We start from the raw sequence: 22,177 nt of genomic DNA, 5'->3' as shown, positions 1-22,177 counted from the left end.
CTCTCTCTCTCTGTCTCACACATACACACACACACACACACACACACACTTACTCACACTGGAACCATTTAGACATCTAATCCTCCTAACACACACATCTTTGGGATGTGGGAGGAAACCAGAGTACCCAGAGAAAACCCACGCAGACACGGGGAGAACATGCAAACTTCACATACAGAGTGGCCCCAGCCAGGAATCGATTGTTTAAATCAAAGTTACAATGAAACAGTGTTAAGCCAAACAATGTTATTCAAGGGCTTGCTGTACTGTAAGTGAAAAATACACACTAGAATTTAAAGATTGAGTATGAAAAATGAATGTGAAATATCTAATAATTTTTATGTTAATTTCATATTGAAATAATAGTTTGGTTATATTGGGTTAAATATATTGTTAAAACTAATTTCATTTGTGTCTTTTTACTTTTTTTAATGTAGCTACTAGAAAATTTAACATTATCCACATGGCTAGCTTTATAATTATATTGGGTAGCACTGTTCTAACACATTTTATTTATTTTTATTTTTTAAAATTAGGGACGGGGTCTTACTATGTTGCCCAGGCTGACCTTGAACTCCTGGGGTCAAGCAATCCTCCCGCCTTGGCCTACCAGAGTGTTGGGATTGTAGGCGTGAGCCACCACACCTGGCCTAGGTAAGATTTTACATGGAAATACTTATTCATCACACAACTGATTTAAGAAGTTATTTGGGGCCAGTCGTGATGGCTCATGCCTGTAATCCTAGCACTTTGGGAGGCTGAGGCGGGTGGGTCACTTGCGGTCAGCAGTTTGAGACCAGCTTGGCCAACATGGTGAAACCCCATCTCTACCCAAAATACAAAAATTAACCAGACATGGTGGCACACACCTGTAATCCCAGCTACTCAGGAGGCTGAGGCAGGAGAATCGCTTGAACCTGGGCGGCGGAGTTTGCAGTGAGCTGAGATTGCACCACTGCACTCTGGCTCTGAACGACAGTGAGACTTTACAGAGTGAGGCTCTGTCTCAAAAAAAAAAAAAAAAAGAAAAAAAAAAAAGAAAAAGAAAAAAAGGAAAAAAAAAGAAATTATTAGGAACTTTCACCATGCCACTCCTATTTAAGGTGAGGTGTGGGACCATTTTGAGAAACAAGTCAGGTTTCCTCTGAACTGTCCCTGTTGTTTGTCATAAGCTGCAGTGAACTCTATATATGGGACACTGCTGCCACTGATGAGCTTGGAATACTCCTCCAGGTGCCTTCTTAAACACACCGGGTTTTCCTGTGCTTCTCAAGCCCCATGCCAAACAGCATCAGTGACAGTGAAGGATCTCTCTGGTAGAGGCTGCCGTTTTTGGAGGCATGTAGAGCCAGCAAACCTCACCTCACCTGGAACTATGTTAAATGTCGTCAGTCTCTAAGAGCAGGGGATCATTTGCAGATCATCGCTCACAGCATTTGCTTAGTCAATAACAACGTCACAGAAGAAACCACAGTATCATTTTATTAGCCCTTATGAGTTCCCTTGGATCCTTGTTTACATGTTGGATATAGTCAGGTCAAATGAAGGACCCCAGACTCAAGCCTTGTGATGGTCCATATCCTCAACTGAATTCTTAGAATATAATTCTAGGGGAAAGAATATGCCTCCTTTTTCCTGTCCACTTTCAGATAAGTTTCCCTGTTGAATCTGGCTGGTGATTTCTTATTTATTAATCAGTGGGAAGGCAGAATAGGAAGTCTAGTTACATTATTGGGCTGCATCTCTGAAATCCTAGATTTTCTTGGTAATAATGAATAGTAAAGAGAAAAATGCCTCTCTCTCTCTCTTTCTCTGTTTCTTTCTCTATCTCTCTGTTAGAGACAGGGTCTTGCTCTGTCATCCAGGCTAGAGTGCAGTGTAGCTCACTAACTGCAGTCTTGAACTCCTGGGATCAAGTGATCCTCCTGCCTCAGCCTCCTGAGTAGTTGGGACTACAGGCGTGAGCCACCACACCAGGCTAATTAAAAAAAAATTTTTTTATAGGGACGTGGGTCTCACTACATTGCCCAGGCTGGCCTTGAACTCCTGGCTTCAAGCTATCCTCCCACCTTGGCCTCCAAAGTGCTGGGATTACAGGTGTGAGCCACCATGCCCAGCCTGTTGTCCCTTAACTCTAGGATCTAACTCTGACTCAACACTCTCATTATTTGTTAAATTTGAAAGTGGAAATAAATTATATGTAAGAGTCAGTAGATCTACCTCTGAGGTTCGTCAAATATTGCAGCTGTTGCTATTTTACCTCAGATAGAGCTTGTTTTTGTTGTTGCTTTTTAACTTCTGAGCCCCTCACATTTTCTTAATCCATAAAATTATTTCTGGCCCTTCCCATTGATACTGTATTAGTGATATACCTTATGGTTGAAAGGATTGAAAGTTTTCCACTCTTTCGAGTGACTACTGCCTAATTTGTTTCAGGGTCCATTTCATTCCTTTTAGCTCTTGGCATTGTAATTTGCCTTTCTAGATGTTGTATACACTTTCCACAATAGGAAAGGCTGCAGCACAGGTGAGAGGTCAGGTTTTCTCAAAAGCATTTTCAGAGCAGTATAGTGATGGAGGAGTCAGGATGTTCCTGGGTGTGCTGCGGTAGGCAGCCTGGGCAAACCTACCCCCAAAAGTCTGAGGAAGCCGAAAGGCTGAAAAAGAGGCTGATAAATCTGCCTAAGGGAAAGATTCATGGTCAAAGGTGTTTTGTCCTAAGGGCAGGATTCACAGTTAACAAGGAACAGTGGTGAGCAGGTCTATGCAAACTTGCCCCCAAAGGCTGAAGAGAGAGACTGACAAATCCAGTTTCTCAGGAAGAAACATTTAAAAGGGACTTAGGAACAGAAACAGTCTCTCTGTTGGCTGAGGGATGGTAGATCCCCACACCTGTGCTCCAGAAAATATCCTCTATATAGCAAGCTTTTTTGGTAAAACGTGCAGCTGGTCATGCCTCAGACTTTCTAGCAAAACTTGTGACCACTGGGGAGGTTAGATAAACATCTTTAAGAGGGTTTATCCATGCCATGGAAACACCTTGGTATGCAGTAGTCAAACATCGGTCATCATGGCAGATTTTCTTCAAGACGGCATCACTTTTGCCATGCAACCAGCTGTTTCCCTATCCTGGACCCAACTTCCCCCTAAGTTTGTATTAAAAAAGTGGCATCTTATCAACACATTTTAAGGTAACATGCTGACCTGGTGATTGTCAAGGCCAGAATGGAAAGACATGGTGGGAACAAGACTGTTGGTTTGCCTCTTTACCAATTAAGGGATCCTTGCCTCCCTCAAGTGGATGTGTCTCTGGTTGAGGATGACCTTGAGAGGGACTGATTTCTAGCCATGGTGAATACTTAACTGACATCTAACTCCCAGTATCTTCCACCCATCCATCCTACTTTATTCCTTAGGGCCATGCAGAACAAGCCCAGTCTTTCCACTGAGCCATCTTTTAGTTTAGTGTAGACCATGGGCTTGTTTCATGGGTTATTTCATCAATCTTTCAATATAAAAAGATACCTCTTCACACAGACTTTCTTTACTCCTACTCTATTGTTTCCATTCCACTTACCTCCTTCAGATATATTTTTTATTTTTGTTGGTTTTTTCCTCGAAGTCCACTAGAATGAAAGCTTCATGAGGCTTTTCATGTCATTTTGTCATATGCTGTGCTTGGCGCGTTATAGGCACACAGTACCCTCTGGCCTTATACTCTCACAGATCTTCAAGACCCCTATTCCAACCCAATGCAAACTCCTCTTTCTATAAAAAGAGATCTTTTCCCCCAGTAGTTTCAACAGAAGTCATAGAATTGAGTTTCACTGGCCTGGCCAGAATCCTGTGCCCATCCTCAACAAATTACCGTGGCCAAGGGGATGGGCTACATTGCTTGGCTACTTTTGGGTCATCTGCTCAACTGGAATAATGTTTTTTCTTTTTCTTTTTAAAGACAGGGTCTCACTCTGTCTGGCTGGAGTGCAATGTTGCAGTCATAGCTCACTACAGCCTGCAACTCTTGGGCTCAAGTGATCCTCCAGCCTCAGCCTCCTGAGTAGCTGGGACTATAGGCATAAACCACACTATGCCCAGCTAAGTTTTAAAGTTTTTATGGAGATGGTGGTCTATGTTGCTCAGGTTGGTCTCCAACACCTGGGCTCAAGTAATCCGCCTGCCTTGGCCTCCTAAAGTGCTGGGATTACAGGTGTGAGCCACCATACCCAGTCTGGAATAAGATTTGACTGTTGTGGAATCACATGGCTAGAAGTGAAGGATTGATTACTGGAAAGACAATTAAGCACTGCTACTAAAAGAAAAATGGAAGGAATGCAGGACAGGCAAAAGTACACAGGGAGGAATGCATATTCAGAATGTCTGTTTGTCAAGCACTGTATAGGCTGAACACCCTTAATCTGAAAATCTGAAATCCAAAATGCTCCAAAATTCAAAGCTTTTTGAGCACTGATGTGATGCTTAAGGAAATGCTCAGTGGAGCATTTTGGATTTCAGATTTTCAGATAGGGATGCTCAACTGCCATGTATTCTGCAAATACTCAAAAATCTGAAAAAATCCAAAATCTGAAACCCTTCTGGTCTCAAACATTTCAGACAAGGGATACTCAAGCTGCATATACATTATCCCATTTAATTTACATCACAACCCAACAAAATGGGTACTATTTTTAGAGGAGAAAGCAGACTTAGAAAGATTAAGAAATTTGCCAGCTACAAGTTGATGAGCTGGGACTCAAATCCAGGTCTGTTCAGCTCTAGAACAGAACCTATATGTAGCATGTCTCTCTTCATCCCTATCGCTCAGGTTTTATTCATGTGTCACCCTCAGTCATTCACTATGGTTCACTGGATAGCTAGGGAAGCACAGAACAAACACTCAGTATTTCACTCAGGTCAGGCTCTGTGCCCTGAGTGTGCCTGTCTTTGCCATGTTCTCCCAGCCAATGTTGTCTCTCCAATTTCTCCGGTTTTCCAGGCTTTCCATTAGACTGAAACTCAGCTCTGCTTCCGTCTCTTCCACGTCTTGTCTGAAGCTTTCCCTGATGGTTTCACATACACTAATCCCTGTGAACTCTGAAGTTCACCACTTCTTTTCTGGGTCAATGGTCAGGGTGGGGATGGAAAGAGAGTAGAAACAAATTACTCTCTGGACAAATTCCATGCAAAGATTTTCAGCTGGGTAGACCCTTGATAAGAGGCCTGAAAAACGTTGGTAAAGTCCAAACCTACTTTTGAACCTCAATTAGCACCTTTCTTTGTGGCCAGGTTTCACCCTCCAGAGTGTTTGTTAATAGGTTGAGGACAAAGACTCCCTGACCAGAATGAGCCTCCCTGAAGATCTGTCTTCTTGTTTAGCAGAATCTGGCACATAGTAGGTACTCAGTGTATATATTGACTCAATATCATGCATCTGTTGTGTCCCAGCTATCTTCCACAGGGCTTGATGGGTTGACTTAAATAATGCTTTGCAAATTCAGGTTATTTCAATAAAAACAGCCCGGCATCATTAAGGCACAAGAGCCTCACCCTTCTACACCACTTTCTACGAACTTCCAGTTGCCTTCCTTCAAAACCCTTGTTTTCTTAAGAAACCCACACAGATACCGCCCCTCTATTAAAACCTCCTCAGCTTTGCCAGGTAGAGAATTGCTTCTGCAGTAGCTGGGCCACGTCTCTGTGGTAGTGCCCGCTGCATGGGATCGGTATTAATCTGTTTGTCTTTCTCATTGTCTGGGTTCTGAGCTCCTAGAAGTCGGCATTTTCACTTTTACCCAAACCAAATGGTTATTCGCGTAAGGTTGGTTATCATTAAAATGTCGGTTTGTGCACATGGTTTGGGACTCTGTGTATGAGTACGACTAATATCTTCAATTTACTAAGAAGATAAAGAGGTCGATAAATGAGGAGGTCAAGCCCATTTTGCAAGGTCACACAGGAAAGAAGCAGACCACGAAAATGAACTTCTGCTGTCACCTGCGGTGGGTGCGCTAGAGGTCTTTTGAACTCCTTCGGCTACCGTCGCCGCGTTCTCGCTGAGCACTCTTATTCTGCGCCTGCGCGCGGTTGGAGCACGGTCCGTTTTTCCTTTAGTCAGGAAGGACGTTGGTGTTGAGGTGAGTCCGGTTCCTTTTGCATCCCCACCCCGACACTTCGGGTTGTCACAACGGCACACTCCCGCTTTCTCTCTGCCTCGGATTTAGTCGTGACTCTGTCTCTCCGCCGTGGTGAAGCTTCAGGCGTCTGCCGCATCTACCCCCTCACGCTTCTGCTGCGGCCTCAGGAGGGCGGCGGGCGGACCACGGGGACCGGGGTGGGTTGCGACGGCCCCACCGAAGCCGGGTGGGCTGCAGGACCCTTGAGAACCCAGCTGGCTTCGGAGTGAGCTGGCCCGGGGCCGATGCCTGCTGAGCTTTTTCCCAGCCATTGTGACCTTGGTGAGGTCATTTGACCTATCTGGCCCCGGTGTTTCTCCCGTGAGAAAAGGGGTGGTGGTTTCTTCTGCAGCTGGTCGTGAGGCGCAAGGGTCCGTGTAGGCGAAGCAGCTGGCAGCGTTTTAAATTAGAGCTGGGAAGCTGGAGGAGGGTCACCGTGCCTGTCGCAGGAGGGGGAAAGGATGGGCTTCCTGCAACCTCCGTCGCCCCACGGCTTCCCGTCCTACCCCCGGCCGCGTTAGCTGAAGGCCTGCAGGGACGCAAAAGTCTTTAGGCCCCTTAGGTCTTTAGGTCTTTAGGTGAGGCTGGGCAAAGGAGCACTTAGGGAATTTGGGCCCTCATGGCAATTGCCGCTTTCCCGTCCAGGTTTTAATGGTATAGCATGTGACCGTGGAAAACACCTGCCTCATGATCTGACAGGGTTGTCGCGAAGGTTTAACGAGTGTACAGAAAATTTTTAGAAGAGAATATGTTCCGTAAATGGGTTTGCAGTCGTTAATTACCAATGCGGAGCTACTGCTTGTTTTTCTTGTTGTTGGGAAAGATTTTTGTTGCCCTTGCTCGCCCATTACTAGTGTGCCGCAGTTAGTCGAGTTTATTTAGGGTAGTCGCTCAGTAAAAGGGGGGGCGGGGAGAAGATGAAACAGGCTAAGCCAAGAGACAGCTTAGGCCTTGTGGGAGGAAACCATCCACTGTCGTGCTGTGCCTCTCTGGGTAGTAAAATGTACTATGCATGATAATTCCTTCTGATATCTTTTCTGAGTTTTTCCTTTGTTATTTTACCCGAGAAAGGGAAAAAAAGCTCAGAGTAGTGAGAGCTACATGAGGTATGCAGGGCGCAGAGACCTGAGTATTGGACTTCAGTCCTGCCCCTCACCCTTGTCTCAACCCAAATCTTATTCCTGAATTTGTGACACAAAGGACAGCGTTTAGTCAGTCAATAGCTTATGTTATTTTAATGTAAATTTTTGATAAACAATTTAGGAATTGCCTCTAATTTTTTCTTAACTCACTTGTAGGCCGGAATCCCAGCACTTTGGGAGGACGAGGTAGGATGATCACTTGAGGGCAGGAGTTTAAGACCAGCCTGGGGAACGTAGCTAGACCCTGTTTCTGCCAAAAAAGAAAAACATTCAATTGTAACTGCTGCTAATCGGAGTGTATATTCAGGGCAACTCCAATCAATGCTTCCAGGTGGCCATTCTCAAGTTTGTGGCTTAAATAAACTCGGTACTTAATCATATTTTCTGAATCTCTTAAGGTTGGCATACGTATCAAGGACAGTAACTACCATGGCTCCTGAAGTTTTGCCAAAACCTCGGATGCGTGGCCTTCTGGCCAGGCGTCTGCGAAATCATATGGCTATAGCATTCGTGCTATCCCTGGGGGTTGCAGCTTTGTATAAGGTATGTATGTATTTTACTTTGTGCCGAAGGTCATAAAGTATGTGTTTTTGGTTGAAAAATCTTTTAAAGAACCCCCCCCTTCTAACCCTTTCTGCACTCACCTCAGTGTGACAGGAACTATAGCTTGTCCTCCATCTTTAAATGAAGCTTGTTAGTTTGCTGGAATGCCATAACAAAGAACCATAGACTGGGTGCCTTAAATTTGCTGGCAGTTCTGGAGGCTAGAAATCTGTTGGCAGGGTTGATATCTTCTGAGGCCTCTGTTGGCTTGTAGATGGCTCCCTTTGTCTTCGCAGGGTCCTCTGTGGGCATATATCTGTGGCTGAACTTCTTTCCCTTTCTTTTCCTTTACCTTTCTTTCCTTTTTCTGCCCTTCTTTTCATTTTCTTTCCTTCTTTTTCTTTCTTTCTTTGAGACAGAGTCTTACTCTGTCACCCGGTACCTGGGACTGCAGGTACACACCACCACAACTGGCTAATTTTTATATTTTTTGTAGAGATGAGGTTTCAGAGATGGCCACGTTGTTCAGGCTGGTCTTGAACTCCTGGGCTCAAGGGATTCACCTGCCTTGGCCTCCTAAAGTGCTGAGATTACAGGCGTGAGCCACCGCACCTGGCCTGTGAATTTCTTAAAAGAACATCAATCATATTGGATTAGGGCCCACCCTAAAGGCCTCATTTTAACTTAGTTATAAAGCCTTTATTTCCAAAAACGTTTAGATTCTGAGGTACTGAGAGTTAGGACTTAAACACATGAATTTTGGTCAAACACAATTCAACCCATTACAGAAGCTAGTATGCAGAGGGGCTGGGAAGGCAGCATAGCTGCCCCTCTATCCATGGGGGATTGGTTCAGGAGCCCTGACGATACTTTAAATCATCTCTGGAGTACTCTGGAGTATAATGCCTAATGCAATGTAAATGCTGTGTCAGTAGTTTGTACTGTATTTTTAATTTTGTAGCATTTATTATTTTGAATCCATGAGTGTGGAACGTGCAGGAATGGTGGGCCGATTATAGTTCTGTTTGACACCTTGAGTAATTGTCACAGAATTGCATTTTAACATTCTGCCTAATGTGGATTTGTTATGCCCTTTATTTTTAATCAAAGCTGCATATTTACAACTTTTCCATAAAAATGTTTTTGATAATATATATGTTTATCACTCTTGTCATAATACCCCATGAAAGAATTCAAAGCTTTGCTTTTGTAACTCTGTGTACTTAATTTTTGTTTAGTGTTTATATTCTTTACTGGGCTGTGAGTCTCATTAAGGCAGGTACCATGTCTTTTGTTTACTGTGGCACCCTGTTGTTGGGTGCCTGACACACAAATAGGTTATTAAAAGGACCTGTTGAATAAGAGGCAGTGCATAAAATTCAGTACAGTGTTGGGTAATGTAGAGTTCCAAGTGCTTTGGAGGACACAAAAGGCATGTATCTAAATCTCTGTTCTTAAAAAACTTAGAGTCAAGTTGGGGAGGTGAAAAAAATTAGAAGACATTGCAAGATAGAACATAACTAACTGAAAGAATGGTTTTGGGTTCACGCTTGTAATCCCAGCACTTTGGGAGGCCAAGGCGGGTGGATCACGAGGTCAGGAGATCGAGACCACGGTGAAACCCCATCTCTACTAAAAATACAAAAAAATTAGCCGGGCGTGGTGGCGGGCGCCTGTAGTCCCAGCTACTCGGAGAGGCTGAGGCAGGAGAATGGCGTGAACCCGGGAGGCGGAGCTTGCAGTGAGCCGAGATTGCGCCACTGCACTCCAGCCTGGGCGACAGAGTGAGACTAAAAAAAAAAAAAAAAAAAAAGAATGGTTTTGGGGGATATTGTGGGTCATAGCTATTTGATAGAAGAGGTGGAATTTGAGCCTTGCAAGTTAGGGAAAGGGGCTGGGTCTGGTGGCTCACATGCCTGTAATCCTGGCACTTTGGGAGGCCGAGGTGGGCGGATTGCTTGAGCTCACGAGTTCAAGACCAGCCTAGGCGATATGGAGAAACTACGTCTCTACTAAAATACAAAAATTAGCTGGGCATTTCTTCTTTTTTTTTTTGTTTTGTTTTGTTTTTTTGAGATAGAGTCTCGCTCTGTTGCCCAGGCTGGAGTGCAGTGGCGTGAACTCAGCTCACTGCAAGCTCCGCCTCCCGGGTTCATGCCATTCTCCTGCCTCAGCCTCCCGAGTAGCTGGGACTACAGGTGCCCACTATCACACCCGGCTAATTTTTTTTGTATTTTTTAGTAGAGACGGGGGTTTCACTGTGTTAGCCAGGATGGTCTCCATCTCCTGACCTCATGATCCGCCCGCCTTGGCCTCCCAAAGTGCTGGGATTATAGGCGTGAGCCACCGCACCCGGCCGCATTTCTTCTAAAAGTACAAAAAATACATGATGTGCCTGTGGCCCTAGCTACTCAGGAGGTTGAGGTGGGAGGTTGGCTTGAGCCTCGGAGGCAGAGGTGTCAGCCAATGTTGGGAGGCCAGGCCAGGTGCAGTGGTTCACGCCAGTTATCCCAGCACTTTGGGAGGCTGAGGCGGGCAGATCACCTGAGGTCAGGAGTTTGAGACCAGCCTGGCCTGCATGGTGAAACCCCATCTCTACTAAAAATACAAAAAAATTAACCGGGCGTGGTGGCGGGCACCTGTAATCCCAGCTGCTCGGGAGGCTGAGGCAGGAGAATTGCTTGAACCCAGGAAGTGGAGGTTAGAGTGAGCCGAGTTCGCACCATTGCACTCCAGCCTGGGCAACAAGAGTGAGACTCTGTCTCAAAAAAAAAAAAAAAAAAAAAAATTGGGAGGTGGAGGTTGCAGTGAGCCGAGATCACTGGAGTGCCACTGCACTCCAGGCTGGGTGATAGAGCCAGACTTTGTCTCAAAAAAAAAGTTAGGGAGAACTGGGAGAGCAAAGACGAGATGGAACACTGAGTGAGAGCACTAAGTGGACCTATGCTTTGGGACTCTTTGGAGAGACAAGCACAAAAAATCTTTTGGTCCTTGAGATTCCTGCTGCCTGGCATATATAGTGGGCATGAAGTAAATGTTTTTAGAAGGGATGGATGTGATGCAGAATTTTTGCTCCTTAGTTTAGCTAAATTTGGGTTCTTGTGTCATGATCAGGAGGAATTAGGCACATGGACACATTGAAGGGTGAGGAGGGCTGAATTTATTGGGTGAAAAGGAAAAAAGAAAACAGACTCTCAGCAAAGTGAGAGGGGGTCCTGCTAACAGGCCCCCACCTCACAGATTGAATACCAGGCTACCACACAGGAGCTGAAGAGACTAGGCTCCTCCCCACTACACAAGGTGGAGCTTCTCTTGGTTCCACCCTGTTCCCCCAGTGTGCCTGTGGCCATTATTCAAGAAGAATCAGTCCTGAAAAGGTGGGCAAATGTGCAGCTCTCCCTCAGGGTCGTGGGATCTGGGTCCAACAGTCCGGCCTTTCAGCCTTCAGGCTGTTTTAGGCTTGAAGGTGGGTTTTTACCAGGACCCTTGGCTGTCTCTCTGTCAGATGGATGACTAAGTGAAGTAGGGAGAGTCCAAATTAACCGTACATGTAATGATGGCCCCCAGCACTTGTGCTTCTGCCTCTTTTTATTTTATTTTTTCAAGACAGAGTCTTGCTCTGTCACCCAGGCTAGAGTGCAGTGTCACGATCTTGGCTCACTGTACCCTCTGAGGCCTCCCGGGTTCAAGCAGTTCTCCTGCCTCAGCCTCCCAAGTAGCTGGGATTACAGCCCCACCACCATGCCCGGCTAATTTTTGTATTTTTAGTAGAGACGGGGTTTCATCATGTTGGCCAGGCTGGTCTCCAACTCCTGACCTCGTGATCCGCCCCCCTTGGCCTCCCAAAGTGCTGGGATTGTGCCACGCCTGGCCTCTGCCTCTTGATTTATTACTGGGAAGAAATTGGGAATTCAAATCGAAGTGAAGCAGTAAAACTGGTCAGGTAAAGGTCAGTAAAACTGCATTACTCCATCAAGTAGCGTGATTTCTGTGCATTTCTGCAGAGGGAGACCCCATCTTTTTTTTAATTTTTATTTAAAAAAAAATTTTTTTTTTGAGACAGAGTCTCACTCTGTCCCCCAGGCTGGAGTGCAGTGGTGAGATCTCGGCTCACTGCAACCTCCGTCTCCCGGGTTCACGCCATTCTTCTGCCTCAGCCTCCCGAGTAGCTGGGACTACAGGCGAGACCCCATTTTTACAAAACATAATAAGTCACTTAAACTTTCCATTTTTGTCTCGAATCTTCATTTGTTCTTTCTCTGTTGAACCCCGCCTGCCCTTTGTGTACGGAAACCTCAAACAAAACAAAATAGACACCTTATTCCCCATTCTTTTCTTTGCAGATTTAGCAGTTTCTTAGACTTTGTCTTCCTTTTTATCTGTCACCACCTCCACCCCTTAGGAAATGTAGGGTTTAAATTAAAGGGTGAACAAAAACATGTGTTCTACCTTGTCTTTAGATATTATAATCTGGAATCTAATTTTCAGTAATCTGAAAAATAAACTCTAATGGATGGTTGCTTTTTAGTTTCGTGTGGCTGATCAAAGAAAGAAGGCATACGCAGATTTCTACAGAAACTATGATGCCATGAAAGATTTTGAGGAGATGAGGAAGGCTGGTATCTTTCAGAGTGTAAAGTAATCTTGGAATATAAAGGTAATATGGTTATTTGAAGTTACTTAAAAAAATTTCTAATTGTGGTAAAATGCAAATACAGATGACTGTCCCTGACTTACAATGTTTGGACTTAAGATTTTTTGACTCTACGGTTGTGTGGAAGTGATACACATTTGGTAGAAACCATACTTTGAATTTTGATCTTTGTCCGCATGAGCAATAAGTGGCATAATACTTTGGTGACGTGGGGGAGCACCAATGACCACATCCCCCAGTCAGACACATAATCACAAGGGTAAACAGCTGATGTTGTACTCTGTAGTGTTGTGTGAGATACTGAGTGTTTTATTATAAGCTAGGCTTTGTGTTAGATGATTTTCTCCAACTGTAGGCTAACATAAGTGTCCTGAGCACATTTAAGATAGGGAAGGCTAAGCTATGATGTAGGTTAGATGTATTAAATGCATTTTCAACTTAAGATATTTTAAACTTATGATGGTTTTATCAGAATGTAACCTGATGGTAAGTTAAGGAGCATCTATAATATAAAATTTGCCATCTTAACCATTTTTAATTGTACAGTTTAGTAGTGTTATTCACATTGTTGTGCAACCAGTCTCCAGAACTCGTCATCTTACAGAATTGAAACTCTATATCCATTAAGCAACCCATTCACACCTCCACTCACCCTGGCAGCCACTGTGTTACTTTCTAAGAATTTGGCTACCCCAGGCATCTCATAAGTAGAATCACACAGTATTTGTTTTCTTGTGACTGGCTTATTTCACTTAGCGTAGTGTACTCAAGGTTCATCCATGTTACAGCATGTGTCAGAATTTCCTTTCTTTTTAAAGCTGAATGATCTATTTTAGTTATGTCACATTGTTATCCATTCATCCATCAGTAGACGCTTGGGTTGCTTCCACTTTTTGATTGTTGTGAGTGATGCTGTGAACCTAGGCATGCAAATATTCCTTCAAGGCCTTGCTTTCAATTCTTTTGGGGTATATTCAAAAGTGGAATTGCTGGATCATATGATTTTTAATTTCTTAAGAAACTGCCATACCATTTTCCATAGTGGCTGCACCATTTTACACGCTTTCCATCCTCCCCAACACTTGTTGGTTTTTTTTTTTAACAGTGTCTCCCTCTGTCACCTAGGCTGTAGTGCTGTAGTGCGATCATGGCTCACTGCAGCCTCAACCTCCCAGGCTCAAGAGGTCTTCCTGCCTCAGCCTCCCAAGAAGCTGGCACGATAAGCATGTGCCACCACACCTGGCTAACTTCTTTATTTTTAGTAGAGACAGGGTTTCACCATATTACCTGGGCTGTGCTTGAATTCCTGGGCTCAGGCGATCCGTCCACCTTGGCCTCCTAAAGTGTTGGGATTACAGGCGTGAGCCACTGTGCCTGGCATAATTTTGGCATTTTTTGATAGTAGCCATCCTAATAGGTACAAGGTGGTATCTTTGTGGTGTTGATTTGCATTTCCCTGATTAGTTGTGTTCTTGAGCATCTTTTCATGTGCTTATTGGCCATTTGTATGTTATCTTTGGAGAAATGTTTATTCAGTTCTGCTCATTTTCAAATTTGGTATTTTGTTTATTGGTTGAGTTGTAGTTCTGTATATATTCTGGATATTAACCCCTTATCAGATATGATTTGTAAATATTTTCTCCCATTTCATAGGTTGCCTTTTCACTCTGTTGTGTCCCTTGATGCACAGAAATTTTGATGTCGAATTTATTTTTACTTTTGTTCTGTGTGCTTTTAGTGTCATATTCAGTAAGTCATTGCCAAATCCAATGTCATGAAGTCTTTTTTATGTGTTCTTCTAAGACTTTTGTAGTTTTAGCTCTTATGTTTAGATCTTTGATTCACTTGAATTTTTGTCTAGGGTGTAAAGATCCAACTGTATTCTTTTACATGTGGTATCCAGTTTTCTCAAAATCATTTAAGATTGTCCTCTTCCATGGAATGGCATTGGTATCCAGTTTTCTCAAAATCATTTAAGATTGTCCTCTTCCATGGAATGGCATTGGTATCCAGTTTTCTCAAAATCATTTAAGATTGTCCTCTTCCATGGAATGGCATTGGTACCTTGGTGAAATCATTTGACTCTAAATGTGAGAGTTTATTTCTGGGCTATTTCATTAGTCTGTATGTCTGTCTTCGGGGCAGTACTACACTGTTTTGATTACAGTAGTCCGTTTTATCTAAGGTAATGTTTCAAGACCCCTCCAGGGGATTCTTGAAACCACAGATAGTACCAAACCCTATATATATTATGTTGTTTTTCCTGTACATACATACCTATGATGACGTTTAACTCATAAATTAGGTATAGTAAGAGATTAGCAACAATAACAAAATAGAACAATTATAGTGTATAGTAATAAAAGGTGAATGTGATCTCTCAATATCTTGCTGTACTGTACTCACCTGTTTTTGAACCACAGTTGACTGTGGGTAGAACTGAAGCAGTAGAAGGTTAAACCACAAATAAGGGATGACTGCTACACTGTAGCTTTGTAGTATGCTTTAAAATCAGTAAGTGTGAGTCCTCCAGCTTTGTTCTTTTTGGCCCCCCGCCCTGAGAGTGTTCTAGCCGCAAATATGTGGTTCCTTAAGAGTCTGTGAATTTTAGGATGATTTTTCTGTTTCTGTAAAAAATGCCGTTGGGATTTCAATAGGGATTGCATTTAATCTGTAGATTACTTTTGGTAGTATGGACATCTTAACAATATTAAGTATTCCAATCCATGAACACAGCATGTCTTTCCTCTTATTTGTATCTTTCTTTTAGCAGTATTTTGCATCTTTAATTTCTTTTAGTGTTGCTAATCTCTTACTGTGCCTAATTTATGAGTTAAGCTTTATTATAGGCGTGTGTATATATAGGAAAAAACATAGCTATATAGGATTTGGTACCATCCATAGTTTCAGGAATTCACTGGAGGGGTCTTGAAACATATCACCATGGATAAAAGGAGACTAGTATAATCAAAACAGTGTGTCCAAGGACACACATTTCTTTCCATACTTTTCCTTTATTTTATAGTGACATGTTTCAGTTTCCTTCTTATTTCCTTCTTGTATATTCTGTATTTTCTTTGTGGTTACCATGGGGATTGCATGATTGAGATTTGCTAATTTTTTTTTAGCAGTGTACAGGTATATATCTGTTTCATCTAGGTCAGTGTTTAAGTCTTTCATATTCCTGGTTAAATACATTCCTAAGTATTATTTTTGGTGCTATTATAAATAGAATTATTTTCTTAATTTCCTTTATCAGGAATTCCTTTATTTCCTTCATTGTTGGTGTATAGAAAGAGCTGATTTTTGTATCCTCCAACTTAGCAGAATTCATTTATTCTGACACTTGTGTGTTAGAAATCTTTAGGGTTTGCTGGAGGTAACGTTATATGATCTGTAAACAGATAGTTTTACTTATTCCTTTCCTTTTTGGATGTTGCTTATTCCTTCTTGCCTCATTGCTCTGGCTAGGACTTCCAGTACTACATTGAATAGAAGTGGCAAGAGTGGGCATCCTTGTCTGGTTCTAGGTCTTAGAGGAAAAGCGTTCACGTTTTCCGTGTTCAGTATACTAGCTTGTCCTTTTTGGCCATTGTTGGGTTGGAGTACATTCCTTCTGTTGATAGTTTTGATCATGAAAGGATGTTGAATTTTGTCAAATACTTTTTCTGCATTTTTTGAGATGTGTTTTTTATCCTTCATTCTGTCAGTGTGGTATGTCACATCTGTTGATTTGCATATGTTGAACTATCCTTGCGTCCTAGGGATAAATCCCACTTAATCATAGTATATGATTCTTTTAATGCGCTGTCAAATCTGGTTTGCTAGTGTTTTGTTGACGAATTATCCATCTGTGTTCAAGGATTTGGCCAATAGTTTTCTTGTGTATTTGTCTTTGATATCAGGATAATGCTGGCCTTATAGAATGAATGTGGAAATTTTCCCTCTTCCTCATTGTTTTTGGAAAAACTTGAGGAGGATTGGTGCTGGTTTTGTAGAGGGCTGGGCATGGTGGCTCATGCCTGTAATCCCAATACTTTGGGAGGCTGAGAAAGGAGGATCACTATAGCCCAGAAGTTAGAGGTCAGCCTGTGCAACATGGCAAGACCCCGTCTCTACCAAAAAAAAAAATATATATATATATACACACACACACATACACATATATATATACACACACACACACACATATATATTAAAAGTTAGCTGAGTGTGGTGGTGCATGCCTGTAGTCTCAGCTACTTGGGAGGCTGAGGCAGGAGGTTCACTTGAGCACAGGAGTTTAAGGCTGCAGTAAGCTATGATCACACCACTGCACTCCATCCTGGATAACAGAATATGAGACCCTGTCTCGAAAAAAGTTTAGTAGTATTCACCATATGGTCTTGGACTCTTCTTTGTTGAAGTTTTTGGCTACTGATTAAAAATTCCTACTAGTTATAGATGTTCAGATTATTGTTTTCCTGATCCAGTCTTGGTTAGGTTGTGTTTCTAGAGTGGATGTGGTAGCTCATAAGGCCTGTAATCCCAGCACTTTGGGAGGCCAAAGCAGGTGAATTGCTTGAGCCCAGGAGTTTGAAACCAGCCTGGGCAACACGGCAAAACCCCATCTCTACAAAAAAAAATACAAAAAATAATGTGGGTGTGATGGTGCACGCCTGCAGTCTCAGCTACCTGGGAAGATCACCTGAGCCTGGGAGGTCAAGGCTGCAGTGAGCAGTGATTGCATCACTGCACTCCAGCCTAGGCATCAGAGGGAGATGCTGTCCGCACTCCCCCACAAAATTTTTTTTTGAGTTGTGTAGTTCTGTTTCATGTAGGTCATCCATTTTGTTTACATATAATTGTTCATAGCATTCACACTCCTTTTTAGATCTGTAAAATCAGTTGTAATGTTCCCTCTGTTATTTGGTGGTTCTCTTTTTTTATTAGTCTGACTAAAGGCTTGTCGATTTGATCTTTTCAAAGAAGTAACTGTTGGCTTTGATTTTTCTCTTTTGTAGTCTATTTTGTTTATCTCTAATATTATTTACTTTAGCTACATTTGGGTTTAATTCGTCTTTTTCTAGTTCTTAAGTTAGGTTGATACACTTTTTTTAAAATTTCCTTGTAATTTATTTTTTAATTTATTGATAAGAGTCTGTTTAACTTAAACACATTTGTGGATTTTCCTCTTTTCCTTTGGCTTTTGATTTCTAATTTCATGCCATTGTGATCAGAAAAGATACTTTGTATGATTTCCAGTCTTTTAAAATTTAAGACTTATTTTGTGACCTAACATATGGTTTGTCTTGGAGAATGTTCCATGTTCTCTTGGGAAAAATGTGTTTTCTGTTGTTAGCTGGAGTGTTTTGTTAAGTCCAGTTGATTTGTAGTGTTGTTCAAGTCCTATGTTTTCTTATTAATCCTTCTATCTAGTTGTTCTATCAATTACTGAAAGTGGAATATTGAAGTCCTCTACTGCTATTGTAGAGCTGTCTGGTTCTCCCTTCAATTCTGTCAGTGTTTGCTTCATATATTTAGGGCTCTGATGTTTGGTGCATATGTATTTATAATTGCTAGATCTTATTGGTGAACTAATCTTTTTAAATTATAGAATGTTCTTTTTTGTCTCTTGAAACATTTTAGACTTGGTCTATTTTGTCTGATTTAGTGTAGCTACCCCTGTTCTCTTGGCTACTGTATGTGTGGGACACCTTTTTCTACCCTTTCACTTTCAACTTGTGTGTCCTTAGAGCTACAGTGAGTCTCTTGTAGACAGCATATAATTGGATCCAGGTTTTTAATCCATTCTGTCATTGTCTTTTGGTTGGGGAGTTTAATCCATTTACATTTAAGGTAATTACTGATAAAGACAGTATTGCGATTTTGTTTTCTATATGTCTTACAGCTTGTCTCATTTTTTTCCTCACTCTTTTATTTTATAGTGACATGTTTCAGTCTTTCCTTTTATATTCAGTATTTTCTTTGTGGTTACCATGGGGATTACATGAAATACGCTAAAGTTATAATGATTTATTTTAAACTTAAAACAACTTCAATTGCATGTAAAAACTCAACTCCTTTACAGCACCAGCCTCTTCTCCTGTGTTACTGATGTCACACATTATGTGTTTATATATTATGTATCCGTTAACATGGACCTATATAGTTACTTCTTATGCTTTTGTCTTTTAAATCCTATAAAATAATTAAAAATGAATTTACAAACCAATTTTTTTTTTTTTAAGAGATGGAGTATTACTCTGTCACCCAGGCTGGAATGTAGTGATGCAATCTCGGCTCACTGCAACTTCCGCCTCATGGGTTCAAGCAATTCTCATGCCTCAGCCTCCTGAGTAGCTTGAATTACAGATGCACCCCACTGTGCTCAGCTAATTTTTATATTTTTGGTAGAGATGGGATTTCACTGTGTTGGCCAGACTGGTCTCGAACTCCTGACCTCAAGTGATTTGCCTGCCTGGGCTTCCCAAAGTGCTGGGATAACAGGCATGAGCCACTGTACCTGGCACAAACCAAATTTTAATATAAGCTTCTATATTCTTTGCCAGAGAACTTTATATTTTCACATGGCTTTGAGTTACTGACTAGTGTCCTTTTTGTTTCAACTTGAAGGATTCCCTTTAGCATTTCTGTAGGGCAAATCTAATGGTAAAACTCCTTTGACTTTTTTATCTGGGAATTTCTCCTTCATTTTTGAAGGACTGTTTTGTGAGATGTATTATTCTCAGTTGACAGGTGCTTTGTTTAGTTTTTTAAGCTCTCTGCCCTTTTTCTCTTCTGGGACTCCCATAATACCTATATTGGTCTGCTTGATATAGTCAGATATCTTAAGCTAGTTACTTTTTTTTTTTCTCTTCAGACTTTTAAAATTTAATTTAATTTTATAGAGATGGGGTCTCACCATGTTGCCTAGGCTGGTCTTGAACTCCTAGGCTCAGGTGATCCTACCGCCTTGGCCTCCCAGATTACAGGCATGAGCCACCATGTCTGGCCTGCTCTTCAGACTTGATAACTTCAAATGATCTGTTTTCAAGTTTCCTGATTCTTTCCTCTGCCTGAGTCTGCTGTTAAATCTCTCTAGTGATTCTGACCCCTTCTCCCCCCATTCAGTTACTATATTTTTCAGCTCCAGAATGTGTTTGGTTTTTAGAAATAATTTTCTCTTTGTTTATATTCTCACTCGTTTATATATTGTTTACCTAATTTTGCTTAGTTGTCCACATTCTCCTTTAGCTCATTGAGCATTTTTTAGATAGTTGTTCTTAAGGTTTTATAGAGTAAGTCAGCAGCCTCTGTTTCTTTAGGGTTGGTTTGTGGAGATTTCTTTCTTTCAATCGTCCGTGTTTCCCTATTTGTTTATGTGCCTTGTGATCTTTTGTGAAATTCAGGCATTTGCAAAACCAGCTACCTGTCCCTTTGCAGACTGGCTCCATGCATGGAAAGGCCTTCACTGATTGGCGCACCATAAAGGCTTGGTGTCCTCTCAAACTTTTTCTGGGGATGCCATCTTCCCTGGGCCTGTGCATATGCATTAGTTTTAGTTTCCTCCTATACTCAGCTGCCTTTCAGTTTTTCTTAGTTTTCCTGAGTTTGCCTCCAGTTTCGTCTTGGAGTCTTAGCTGTTCTGTTATAGTTCTTTTGCCTCTGATCTTTTGCCCACAGATTTCTGTAGGTCTGTGTCCCCCTGCAGGCTCACTCATGCCGTGGTACCCATCATTGCTTTCAGCTCTTTCCAACCTCCTATCCAAACTGTGCCATTGTTGCCATTAGCACTCTGATTCAGGCAAGACAGAAAGCAGTCCCTTGGGCAGCTCCACACAAACCAGAACGTTGCAGGTCAGTTTCATTCTTTACCTTATGTCCTGAGGGAAGAGCCAGGGTAGTTTTCTTCTGACTCTATTGCACTGAGGAGGGCATTTGGCAAGAGTGAGCAAAAATACCATGAAATTTCCTGCTACTTTGAGTGTGGCTTTTTCTTGGATAGGTGGTTCCTTTGGTTGCTGTTCAACTGGTTTCCAGAGTTCTCATAAAGCTAAACATTTTTAAATTTTTGGTCCATATGTTTATTCATTATTTTTTGTGGGGGTTTGGGGGCCTGGAGCTTCACAGTCTATCTTGTTGACATGAAACTACTTTTTATGTTCAAAATCATTTTTATAGGTTATGCTATTAATTGCTAGATTGGCATGATGAATGTTACACTTTTAGAAGTCACTTTAAAAAGAAAAGTATTTGGGACAGTACGGTTTGTTAGGTGGGTGTCCACGAGTGACTAGCTGTCTTTCCATAGGTCTGGTTTGGTCTGTTGTATTCACAAGGTCCTTACGCCTCATGGACAGTGTGAATTAAAGTTCTGTTATCTAGAAAAGGACTAACTGGTGTGCTGATGAAAAGTCATCTAAATTGATTTGATAGCATGTATGAAGTACCTTGATGAGACTTCCTACTCTGGAATCTTATGAACAATGTAGTTTCATAATGTAGTTTCTTTTTGCCACTTCAGTGTGGGTTTATGCCTTGTAAATGAGTTTGCTGTGACACAGAGAATGTGAAACTGCTATTTTTTCAGGCAGTGTTCCTAAATAAGCATTTCAGTTGCACTATATATATATATATGTGGGTTACATCCCAATAAACTTTATCATATGTTTAGAATATCGTAAGTCAAAAATGCATTTAAGACCCTGGAAAACCCATTAAAAAGTCAAAAAATTGTAAGTCAAACCATCGCAAGTTGGGTACCATGTGTATTAAAAAAATCAAGAAAATATTAATGGTTGTTTATAATCTTAACATATCTGCTTTAACTTTGAAATTTTCAAAATTTACAGTGAGCATGCATTTTATAATCAGAAGATGTTAATAGGCTAATTTAAATTTGTTAGATTTTTACCATTTTTAAGATTATGTTTAAAAACCTATATGAGAGAACATATTTGGAGACGGGAACGAAAATATGGCTTGGAACAGAAACAGTATGTGGCTATAAGGGTTAATGGCGGGGGTGGGGGTGGGGGCGGTGGTGGGCGTAGAATTGAGGAGAAGGAAAAAAGCAGAATTTGTTCAATGCACACAAGCAATGAGAGTAAGGTGTGGTATGCCCAAAATGGAAAAGAGGCTATTCAGAGTGGTCAGGGAGCTTAGAGGAGCATAAAGGAGAGTGAAACTTGGAGTCCAGGTAGCCTGAACTGTGCTTTTTCTGTGGCTAAGGGTGAGTGATCAAGGTGTGAAGTCTGCTAGTAGGAATAGACCTCAGTTGATCCTCAAAGATGGTGAGTATTGAGAGAGTGTTTATCACTAACTTAGCCTTTGTGTTTCTCTTCACAGAATTTCTTCAGGTTGAATTACCTAGAAGTTTGTCACTGACTTGTGTTCCTGAACTATGACACATGAATATGTGGGCTAAGAAATAGTTCCTCTTGATAAATAAACAATTAACAAATACTTTGGACAGTAAGTCTTTCTCAGTTCTTAATGATAATGCAGGGCACTTACTAGCATAAGAATTGGTTTGGGATTTAACTGTTTATGAAGCTAACTTGATTTCCGTGTTCTTTAACATTTCATTGTTCTAGCACATCTGTAACTGTGATAGTTTGTCCGTTTCATTGCAGTTACCTGGTCTTGGTCTATGGATTAAAGTGTTCTTCATGAGCCTGTAAGAC

At 41.7% G+C, this 22,177-nt stretch overlaps 1 protein-coding gene across 1 annotated transcript; it reads left to right on the top strand.

Annotated features, from left to right (window-relative positions):
• Positions 1-6,044: 6,044 nt before the first annotated feature.
• On the top strand, positions 6,045-21,963 carry LOC100588890 (cytochrome c oxidase subunit 6C). The gene is made up of 4 exons (XM_003256046.3): positions 6,045-6,131; positions 7,711-7,855; positions 12,384-12,512; positions 21,840-21,963. The coding sequence occupies exons 2-3, from the start codon at positions 7,742-7,744 to the stop codon at positions 12,495-12,497; spliced, it is 228 nt and encodes a 75-aa protein (XP_003256094.1). The 5' UTR covers positions 6,045-6,131; positions 7,711-7,741; the 3' UTR covers positions 12,498-12,512; positions 21,840-21,963.
• Positions 21,964-22,177: the final 214 nt, after the last annotated feature.

This window comes from Nomascus leucogenys, chromosome 16 (assembly GCF_006542625.1).
Source record: "Nomascus leucogenys isolate Asia chromosome 16, Asia_NLE_v1, whole genome shotgun sequence".
NCBI classification, from domain to species: Eukaryota; Metazoa; Chordata; class Mammalia; order Primates; family Hylobatidae; genus Nomascus; species Nomascus leucogenys.
Note: the sequence above shows the minus strand (reverse complement) of the source record. Positions and strands in the feature narration are given on the sequence as shown.

Coding starts and splice junctions, on each gene's coding strand:
- LOC100588890 (XM_003256046.3), top strand. CDS start 7,742: ATGGCTCCTGAAGTTTTGCCAAAACCTCGGATGCGTGGCCTTCTGGCC. Junction 7,856..12,383: donor GGGTTGCAGCTTTGTATAAG/GTATGTATGTAT, acceptor GTTGCTTTTTAG/TTTCGTGTGGCTGATCAAAG.